The 11650-nt window shown below is 41.2% G+C and overlaps 1 protein-coding gene across 1 annotated transcript; it reads left to right on the top strand.

Annotated features, from left to right (window-relative positions):
- Positions 1 to 2078: 2078 nt before the first annotated feature.
- Positions 2079 to 11399, top strand: spint1b (serine peptidase inhibitor, Kunitz type 1 b; the record flags this gene model as incomplete). Its single annotated transcript, XM_080527410.1, has 9 exons — positions 2079 to 2487; positions 2807 to 2967; positions 3440 to 3581; positions 7429 to 7599; positions 8524 to 8655; positions 8897 to 8947; positions 9268 to 9438; positions 10912 to 10971; positions 11215 to 11399. 9 exons carry the CDS (start codon positions 2079 to 2081, stop codon positions 11397 to 11399), a joined length of 1482 nt encoding a protein of 493 aa, XP_080383536.1.
- Positions 11400 to 11650: the final 251 nt, after the last annotated feature.

The raw sequence follows: 11650 nt of genomic DNA, 5'->3' as shown, positions 1-11650 counted from the left end.
AGAATAATCTCACATCACCTCTAGAGACATATGACTATAGGCACAGGGTGGCAGAAATGGGAAGTTGCAGGATGGGAAAAAATAAAAATAAAAAAGGCTTTACAGGGTGGGACGTTCAAAATAAGTAAAAAATGGAAGCCAGGTTGTATAGAAACATTCAGGTTTCCCTCAGGAGCTGAATTTAAGCTTCTCTAGTCTAAGGCAGCATAATAAGTCTCTAACCCAATGATTGTAAGAGGGCAAAAAGGTAAGTTTCCAATTGAGCAGAATGACCCGTCTGGCCAAAAGAGTGGCATATGCTACTGTATCAGATTGGGCACGTGATAATGGACAACCCACTGGTAGAATCCCAAAGATAGCCGTAATAGGGCATGGTTCAAAATCAAAATCAAAGATTTCAGAAAAACATTTGAAGATAGATCAAGCACACACAGCATTTGATCAGGTGTAAATGTACAGCAGAACCTTTGGAATATGTAACACCTGTAAGATTTACCTGCATACTTTACCTCCTCACACATTTTAATAAATAAAAGGCTCTCATCTAATTTTTATGGGACATTCCATTTGTTTTATTATGCTTCAAGACTTTGCTTTAAAAGCCCATACAAATAAGGTGCAAAAGAAACACCACACACTATGTCATTGTCTGTCTTACAAGACGTACATGTCTGACTATGGAATCAAAGACCTGGATGGTCTGAGGAAGCCTTTCATTACAGAACTGGTACAGCTCTGACAGACACTGGATACCACCAACTATAACCACACAATCCACAATGAAACAATTTCCAGACGAAAATATGTAAAAAGAACAATTAACAAAGAATTGAGTTGTCATGTGTGGCAATCAGGTGGAAGGATCTGGCATATTTTACACACAGTATGACAATGAGAAACAGGAGAATAAGTAGAGAGGGGTATAATGTCTTGCCCTCTTCTACCCATACATTATGGGTAAAAGATCATTATATCATTAAGAAGACATAATATATTACTATAATGACTATAAACAAACAGTATAATTGATAGCCCTATGCTACGGGTGGATGCAATTTATCTTCAACTGATGTTCTTCCAGAAGCGGAGTTGATTATCTTCTGTGTTTTGGTTTATGAGTCTGAAATTCGTGAGCTTAGAATGATAAGGTTCCATCTCCGTTTAGGGTAGTTCAGAGATATTGAGCGTCAAAGTTTTTACATTCCATTATGTTTTGTGAGATGGAACCTTTGTATTTTATGAATTACTAACTCAAATGTCAACATTTTAAAAATAACACCACACAGGCATTAATAAACACCTAATGGATCAGATTATGTAAAGAAAAACTCAATTTTGACAAAAATGGAGATAGAACCTTATAATTCTAACGTCACGAATTGTTAAACAAAGAGTCCATTAATAATTGAGACAAGCCACAACAAGCCATTGACATACAGAGCAATAACCGAAACTACCGTCAAACGATACGACGTCAGTACTCTGCTCGGGTAGCGAATTTGCGGAACCTAGGATGGTAGGGGAAGGTAGGGCAATACCGCTACCTGATTGGTTGGCGAAGCACTCATGAAGAGCCCCCTCATACATTCCCCTACCATCCTAGGTTCCGCAAATTCGCGCTCGGGTAGGCTGATGCCGTCTCATTTCCTGGGTCTGCCAGGTGACACACCTGAGTGTTGCACAAGAGGTTAAGGGCTTACCTCCCAGGAATGGAAACACCCAACACAGCTGAGAGAGTCGGTGGCCGTAGGAACACAGCTGGATTTTTCCCACTTGGATTTTAAACTAAACTAAAGCAACAGTGAGGATATATTTTTTGTTATGATTGAGTGATACAAATCATCAAACAACTTTCATAAATTCATGAGCCGTCTATCACAGGTGTCAACCGATTTATGAACATATTTCCAGTAACACGTCATGTGAGGTCAAATTGTATTCGTTCGTGTGTATTGTATTGTATATTGTATTCGTTGTAGATTGGTCGTCTTTTAATAGATTAATTGCGCACGGAAACCGCTAAGAAATTAGATTGACGGTGACTTATTTTGCCGTGCTGGGGCGGTTTAGCGTTTACGATGACTGTCATGTGTGTTGGCTTGATTTCCGCACTGTTGCTTCAAGCAGTCTGCCAAGTCAACGCGCAAGCCATCACAAATGGAGCAGATTGCACTGGCAACTTCAAGATGGGCAAAGAAAACTTTGTACTAGACACTGAAGACGCTGTCAAAGAGGGGGCCAGTTTTATCTCATCCCCAACTGGGAGCAAAGACGAGGACTGTATCAGCTCATGCTGCCAAGACCCCAACTGTAATTTGGCTTTAATTGAAAACGGGGCAGAAGAAGGGTCAGTTAGGACTTGCTTTCTGTTCAACTGTCTGTACAAGAAAAGGTACGTCTGCAGATTTGTGAATAAAGTGGGATTCAAGAATTACATTTTGGACTCTGTGTATGAGCATTACCTGGGAGGACCTGGAGCAATCGCGGGTAGGTTCTAGACTCAAACACATTCACATCCATGTCAATAGTGTTATGTAGGCAACAACACACATCCACTTTCATATCTGAAAATGTATATGTAGGCTACTCACTGTTTTTACTTTGGATGGACCTAGACGAGCCTGCGCTGTGCAGATATTCGTTTATTATTTGTTATAAAAAAAAAAATATATATATATATATATAGGCTATATAGGTAATGTAGTCTAATGACATGAAATCCCCACGTTGAACAATATCCACTCCTGCTTTGTTTCTCAGTGATTTTGTTAAGTCTTGACTGAAGACTGATATTATTGTATCCTAGGCGATGCAGACCCCCCCACTGCCAACGCGGGCAGGGACACTGTGGTCCAGCCCAATGAAATGGTGACCCTGAACGGCATTGAGAGCGAGGTCAAAGGTGACAAGGAAATCATCAGTTTTGAGTGGAGCCTTCTGAAGGGGGACGCCACAGTGGTCTTGGAGGTAAGAGCATGGACCAACCATCATTATCTACCATCATGATCATCACTGATATACTTATCTACCATCAGTACATATGTTACGGTACATGTGGGAAAACTAGGGTTAGGGTTAGGTGCTACGTCGACTTGGTACATGCTGGCATGTCTAACCCTAACCCTAACCCTAACCCTAACCCTAACCCTAGCACCCTAGCACCTAACCCCAACCCTAGTTTTCCCACATGTACCGTAACACATATACAATCATCACTTGTATCTTTACCTACCGTCATCACTTATTGCAATCATCATCATCATCATCCACTACCCATGCGTTAATTGTGCATTGAGTACATGATTAAGACATGTTTACCTACCATCTTGTATGCCTCAAAATATGGACAGCTGACAGTTGTTTTTGCAGATGTTCCCATTTTATTGAATGAAATAAATAAATAATTGTGTGAGGGGTTTTGTGTGTTTTCTTTTTACAGAAAACTGAACTGGTTGATCAGGTGATATTGTCCAACCTGCAGCCAGGTGTCTATGTTTTCCAGCTGAAGGTCACAGACTCCAGTGACCAATCGGACACATCTCAGGTCACAGTCCTCGTCCTCAGCCCAGACCAGTCAGAGAGTGAGTACTGAGTTAGGGGAAGTTGAGCATAGTCAACCCCTTATGGGCGGCCCTAAAGTATGTGTTTTAAAGGTATACATTTTCACAAGGTGTATGTAGTTTTAATGAAGAAGATAACCAGAAGTTTCAATGCCACTTTTCAGACAGTGGCTCCTTCATGTAGGAAATTGTAGGAAACAACTCCATCTTTTTTTCATTTAATCAGTCAGTTTAACAAAGTATTTGCCCTGCCCTAACATGCAAATGAAAGCCTCACTGCTTCATAGCTGCATGCACACACACAACGTTTAGAATTGGTCAAATTGTAAACTAAGGCTTCAGAAGGCATGGCCTTATTTGTTTTACTGCTGAAGTAGGGTCAGGATTTAGTTCAGAGTGCCCTGAGAGACTACATACAGCAATTGTAGTGAGCAGCACCAGGAGATGGTCTCAACAAAACAGACTGACTTTTCAACAGTTCATTAAAACCAAATCTAGATGACACGTTTTAAAATGTGTGCTGGGGTTTGTTAGGCCACCATGTGAGTGCTGCTTACTCAAACAACAGGAAGTAACCGTGACCACTCCCCTGCTGAACTATAAGAACAGGTCTGACGTCAGGAAGTAACCGTGACCACTCCCCTGCTGAACTATAAGAACAGGTCTGACGTGATTCAGAGTTGAGTCACTTAGTTTCACAGGCGTGAGACTAAACACCCGCAGGTTGGCTATGATGGCCTAAAGGCCTCTACCTGTGCAACACTGTAATTAATGGTTGAGAACAGCTGCGGTTAAAATATGGTAGCAGAAGTCAGACTGTACTAGTGGCTAGTGGCTAGTTAAAAACAAAGCTAACTAGCTAGCTAGTAAACAAAGGCTGCCTGTATTAACCTCAGGATAGTTTGTGCTCCTGGTGCTATATGAATACTCCCAGCCTAGGAGAGCATAATGAAGAAGGTGGGCTTCGTTTGATTCTCAGCCGCATTGATTATCCGCCTCGATTCACTAACCAAACCAACCAATCAATGGTGACCAATCAAGATATGTCTGACTGTGGAACCACTCAATCTACTCGTCTGGTCGTTTAATGAGAAATCGAGAGAGGTGCGCGACCCCCTGTGCAACCTCCTCTGCAACAGTTGCGCGACCTTCGCGAACCTACGCAGTCCCCAGATGAAGTATGAACTGGACTTTACACAATGCTGTACTACCAATAGGAAAGGAGTGGGGAACAGGAGGGCCCTCCAAGGAATGTTTCGGTCAGGTATTGTGATTGCAAATTAAGTGAATGTCACAGACGTAGAGAGTGAGAGAAGGAGAGATGTTCAGGGTCATTTTCCAACATCAAATTGTGACATTTTCTAACATTAGGTAATGAACGATGATGCACCCTTTTGTGTTATGGTTGGATAGAATGGTATAAAAGTTAGCAGGGTTCTCTCCAAAGAATGTAAGCATGGCAGCGCCACTATGCAAACATTTCAAGGCAAATTACACTATATTTAGAAATGATACAATAACATAAATAATATGTGATCACCAAAGACATCATGGTATTTAGTAAATAGTATTTTATTAGTGAATAAACGTGAGTCGGGTTTTGATAATGCCATCCAGCAGCTGCTAAAAATCAAAAATCCTGGGGAGAACCCTGGGTTAGGAAAGGTGGGAAGGAAATCAAGCTGTCCAGTAAAGGATTGTTCAGCAGAGGTGGTGCATTCGTTGTGACACCGACAGTAAAGCTGGCCCAAACGGCTCTGTTGAAAAAGCAAAGACATGCTTAACAAGAATTTAAATGGAGTTTCATCTCACTAAGTCAGACACTCTATTTAAATAGAGAGTAACGGCTTGCCCTGGTGGAAGTGGCCCTGGGACGCAGATGGAATTAAAGGGAATAAAGGGAATTAAATATGGATAATAAAAATAATAATAACTTTTATTTTTATAGCGCTTTTCCTGCAAACGTTGCAGCTCAAAGTGCTCAATTGTATTATTTAGTAATTTAAAGGCAATATTAAAAAGATTAGTTTTTAGTCTTGACTTGAACATATTTGCTGAGGTTGCATCCCTAATGTAAACTGGATGTACCGATACCACTTTTTCATTGCCGTTTCTGAGTACTTAACTTTGAGAATCGTCCGATACCGAGTACAGATCTGGTAGTAGGCTCTGTGAGACCTCTGGGATGTACAGTAACTTCAACCAGTGGTTTATGTTGGTTAATAGGGGGCTAACAAGGTAATAGTCTGCAAGACTGCACTCTCAAGATGCTTTGACGCTGCAGAAAGAAGAGACCATTGCATTGAAAGGATGTTCTGTGGATGTCTTCAAAACCCAATAGATAAAGGAAAAGAGGTTCATGCCACAAACAATCCTACCTCTACCAGCCTTTTATATTGGTTTGTGTTTGCGAGCATGCAGGACCCGCAAGTAAATCCAAACACGGAAGTTGAGGTGATGGCCAAATGGGTTCTCTGTGTATTGGTACTGTACACATCCCAAAGGTGGCAATGGTGGCAGAAAAACCTTACAAAAGTGGTCTGGGATCTGCAGTAGTTATTTTCAGTTTCAGTTTAGGGAAGCAGCGTGTTATCTTTGTGCACACAGATCAACGGGCCATATTGCCTTATCTCTATGCTCGTGTTCTGTATCAGCTTTGAGTTGTGTACAGTACATGAATGCAACCCTTGAGTAGTTTATCTAAGGTTGTACCTGACTTCTATAACCTCACATGATTATGCTGTCTCAGACTGACACACACACTTCCCTCCAGCGCATTGTTGTTACCTCACTCCTCCTCCCGTTAATATCTTACCATGAGCCTCAAAGGCATGGGCTAAAACTGTATGGATATGTGTACTTCCTCAGACGGTGGGACTGATGTCCTATCACATTTTAGATTAGATTCAACTTTATTGTCATTGCAGAGTACAAGTACCAGAAAACGAAATGCAGTTTAGCATCTAACCAGAAGTGCAAATAGTGATATAAAAACATGATATAAGAACATTTTATGGTTCTGAGTTTATTTTATTTTATTATTCTTTATGGTTGCGGGTTCAGGGTTTTGCCCAAAGGTGTGCGAATGCATGCTGTCTATCCAGCTGCCCAAGTTTATGGCCCTATTGGCAAACGACATTGTTGGCAAGTTGATTTACATAAAGGGACACACCTCACTCATGTGAATAGGGGACATTTGACTACAGTTGACTGCATTTAATTGGATCACTGGGTGGGCTTAAGTCAATACTGGAGGTCTGCAATGTTGCCTAGTACTAACTTACCCCATTCAACTGACAGTGATCTAAAATGAAGACAACCCATTAATTGAGTAGTTTCTAGTCTGACCGATTCCCCATCCTTGATTTATAGTCATGTTTGATGAGGTACAGATGACATACTTATCTCATCTCCCTATTCTCATTTCTCAAGGGGGAAAAACTGCATTATCTTGTTATTAAGCAAGAAATACACCCTTTTTCCCCGAAATGTCTATCACCTCTTATTATCTGCATCGCCCCATGGTTGAAATTACACATTGACTCTTTGGGGTACAGCGAGGATAGATCAGACCCCCCCCCCCCCGTAATTTGAACCCTGTATCTCCATCTCGTGAGCTTAGAATTATAAGGTTCTATCTCCGTTTAGGGTAGTTGAGCGTCAACGTTTTTACATTCCATTATGTTTTGTGAGATGGAACCATTGTATTTTATGAATTACTAACTCAAAAATGTCAACATTTAAAAAAATAACACCACACAGGCATTAATAAACACCTAATGGATCAGATTATGTAAAAAACACAAACATTTGGACAAAATGGAGATAGAACCTTATAATTCTAACGTCACGATCTGCCTGTACCCAGGACACTGCCTGATCCCCAAAAAGGTTGGTCCTTGCCGGGGCGCCTTCCTCCGCTGGCACTACAACGCTGCATCAGAGAGGTGTGAGAACTTCACCTTCGGAGGCTGTAAGGGGAACCACAACAACTACCTCTCCCTGCAGGAGTGCTCCAATGCCTGTGACGGTGTGTCAGGTATGGACTTGTGTATCATAACACTGACTTGTCTTTTGACCTGCTAAATGGTTCAGTACTCTTTAACAATTGGTTCTTATTTTCTCTCACAGTTTCTTCGGCAAGAAGTGTTGATACGCCTGATAAAGGTAAGTTTAACTGTCCCTCTTATTTAGAGATGGTTTAGGAACATGTTGGGGCGTGATGAAGATTTCAATTTCAATTTGTTTTATGCAGGTTAGGCTGTCAGATAAAATCATATTGTGAGAGAGAGTTATTCAAGATGGCAGCAGTTGAAAATCCAAATATTACCAACATACAGGACATTACATTTCAATTTAAAAAACAACCCTAACCCTAACATATCTAAAGCAAGTGAAGGTTTTTCAAGATTTTTTTTTTTTTTTCAATGGCGTAGAACTCATCATGTATAATTTGAAATAATCCATAGAATAGTCCCAAAAGTAAAAACTCCAGACTAAATCAAGTATAACGATGCCAACTAATGAGTGTTTCATACTGCACGGTAAATTCTCCAGGTCACACTGTCTTGGATGCAATGTACTCTGCACAAGCAGACCCGATGGTAGCTCTCACACTAGGCGATGTGACCAAGCCCCCTCTCACCCTAACCATCAATGTTTGTTCATTGCCAGGACAACGGCAGGAATGGGGCTGGCCAAAAACATCCTGGATTACCATTCTTCCAGTTCACTATTTCATCTATTACTAGCACCTCTTAAACTGCATGAGTATCAAGGAATCACAACCAAACAATTTGGACGTGATTGTCTCACACTGTCTGGCTTGTGTCTAGTTGTCAGACAACATGTTTTCGCACATTACTAATTCACGTATGAATGTTTATTTTTGTCTCTGTGTTTATCTTTGTCTGTCCGTCTGTTCGTCTGTCTGTATGTATTTGCCTCTGTGTGTGTTGAGCAGGAGAGGAGTGTGGCGCCCCCTGTAGGCGAGGTCACTTTACCTGTGCCAACGGCTGCTGTCTGGACAAAGGCCTGGAGTGTGACACAATCACACAATGCAGCGACGGCTCTGATGAGGCGGGCTGCAGCAAGCGTGAGACAACAACACGAGCGCACACACACACACACACACACACACACACACACACACACACACACACACACACACACACACAGAGTAGTGTGTCTGCTAATGCTAGATTTTCCAAACTCTCATTAATTGAAAAAACTTCCCAGCTAGATTCCCAGCTAGTGTTCAACAAAACACATGAACAATTTCATCTTGCTGTTTGTGTGCATCAAAGGTGTACATGACATGGTGTCTGTTTTGACAGTGAATCGGACCTTCACCCGTCTTCTCAGCATTGATGTCAATGAAAAGAGGGGTGAGCTGATTTCCTTTTTCATAATGATGCAACCCACACTGTGGGGCCCTTAGCATACTCTTGTACACTCCTACTACTCCTATATTGTGGTTTCAGCCCTAGTGTCCTTATCATAGCCCTAGTGCCTTTTGCTGCGTCCCATTTCTCCAATGGATTCAGATGGAAATGGACTGATGTAAGAGCCTAGACCAATCCTATGCTTTTGGTTCCATGCAGGGGAAGTGCACAAGTGTATACTTCAGTAGAAGGGTGGAGAAGACGCAGCATAACTGTCTATACCCTTATTATAGCCCAAGACCTCACTTCCTCTTCCCTCTCAGCTCGCTGCACAGAGACCCCTAGGACGGGTCCGTGCCGCGCCAGCCACACCCGCTGGTACTACGACCCGCTAGACAGGAAATGCCAGCGATTCACCTATGGGGGCTGCGACGGCAACGACAACAACTTTGAGCGCGAGGATACCTGCACTACGACCTGCCAAGGAGTGACTGGTATGGAAAGCATATGTTAATAATACTACTACTACTACTACTACTACTACTACTACTACTACTACTACTACTACTACTACTACTACTACTACTACTACTACCGGTACTATCGGTACTACTACTACTACCGGTACTACTACTACCGGTACTGCTACTACTACTACTACTACTACTACTACTACCGGTACTACTACTACTACTACTACCGGTACTACTACTACCGGTACTACTACTACTACTACTACTACTACTACTACTACTACTACTACTACTACTACTACTACTACTACTACTACTACTACTACTACTACTACTACTACTACTACTACTACTACTACTACTACTACTACTACTACTACTACTACTACTACTACTACTACTACTACTACTACTACTACTACTACTACTACTACTACTACTACTACTACTACTACTACTACTACTACTACTACTACTACTACTACTACTACTACTACTACTACTACTACTACTACTACTACTACTACTACTACTACTACTACTACTACTACTACTACTACTACTACTACTACTACTACTACTACTACTACTACTACTACTACTACTACTACTACTACTACTACTACTACTACTACTACTACTACTACTACTACTACTACTACTACTACTACTACTACTACTACTACTACTACTACTACTACTACTACTACTACTACTACTACTACTACTACTACTACTACTACTACTACTACTACTACTACTACTACTACTACTACTACTACTACTACTACTACTACTACTACTACTACTACTACTACTACTACTACTACTACTACTACTACTACTACTACTACTACTACTACTACTACTACTACTACTACTACTACTACTACTACTACTACTACTACTACTACTACTACTACTACTACTACTACTACTACTACTACTACTACTACTACTACTACTACTACTACTACTACTACTACTACTACTACTACTACTACTACTACTACTACTACTACTACTACTACTACTACTACTACTACTACTACTACTACTACTACTACTACTACTACTACTACTACTACTACTACTACTACTACTACTACTACTACTACTACTACTACTACTACCACTACTACTGCTGCTACTAATACATTTTATTTATGGGCGCCTTTCAAGGCTCTCAAGGACACCTTATAAGACATAGTTAAAATCACATATCAAAACATTATAAAATCAACAAAGCAAAGTGAGATAAAAACAGCAAAGTCAGATATAACAACAAACAAAATACAGCAGATCAAACCAAATAAGCCATTGTGAAAAGGTGTGTTTTAAGACTGGATTTGAAAGTGGACAGAGAGTACTACTACTACTACTACTACTAATAATAATAATATGTCAATAACAAGAGTGAAAGTACTCCTCTTTCTATTACCTTCAGAACACTATTAGACCATGTTCTATATGTCTGTGTGTTTCTCTGTACAGACAAGCATGTGTTCGCCAGGGGGATGTTTGAACGCTTTGAGGAAGAGGAGAGTGAATCAGGTAAGAACCGATGCCTCCCTACTCTTCACTGTCATCTTTTGGTTTGAGGGGTGGTTTGAGGGGAAAAGCATGCTGATGGATTGTGTGTCCTTTATTTTATTTTTGCACTCACAGCATTCGTTCCTGTAGAAGAATCTGAACACTAATCTAATCTGAACACAACGTAATCAGACATTCAGACCTCAGTTTAGAGTGAACTATAGCATCACTTTAAGTATGGTCCTTGTGTGTCTATTCCTCTAGGTTCCATCGCTGTAGCAATAGTGTTGGCAGTAGCCATTTTGGCCGCGCTAGCTGTCCTGGGCTACTGCTTCCTGAAGAACAGGAAGGACAGGTCAACGCACCAGCCGGTGGCCACCAACGTTCCCCACGTCCCCTTCGAGGACGGAGACACTCTGGTCTACAACAGCACCACCAAGCCTGTCTAAACCAATAAGCGCCAGTCTGGCTGCTGAAGACCTTTACTCTACAGTATGTACATGTGTACAGTACACACACACACACACACACACAGACACAGAGATCCATAAGCAAGCAGTTTTAGTGTCATTTTAGTGATGAGACAGTGCTGTGTCTCTTGCTTGGGTTCTTCCCTTGACAAACAGGTTTTTGCTTTGGCTGATGTTACATTAACAAGTTGGAACATTTTCGTTAGAATGCTTGACATGTATAGTATGTA

Source organism: Nansenia antarctica, assembly GCF_963989245.1.
Source record: "Nansenia antarctica genome assembly, chromosome: 3".
Classification (NCBI taxonomy): Eukaryota; Metazoa; Chordata; class Actinopteri; order Argentiniformes; family Microstomatidae; genus Nansenia; species Nansenia antarctica.
This window is presented reverse-complemented; position numbering and strand designations above follow the sequence as displayed.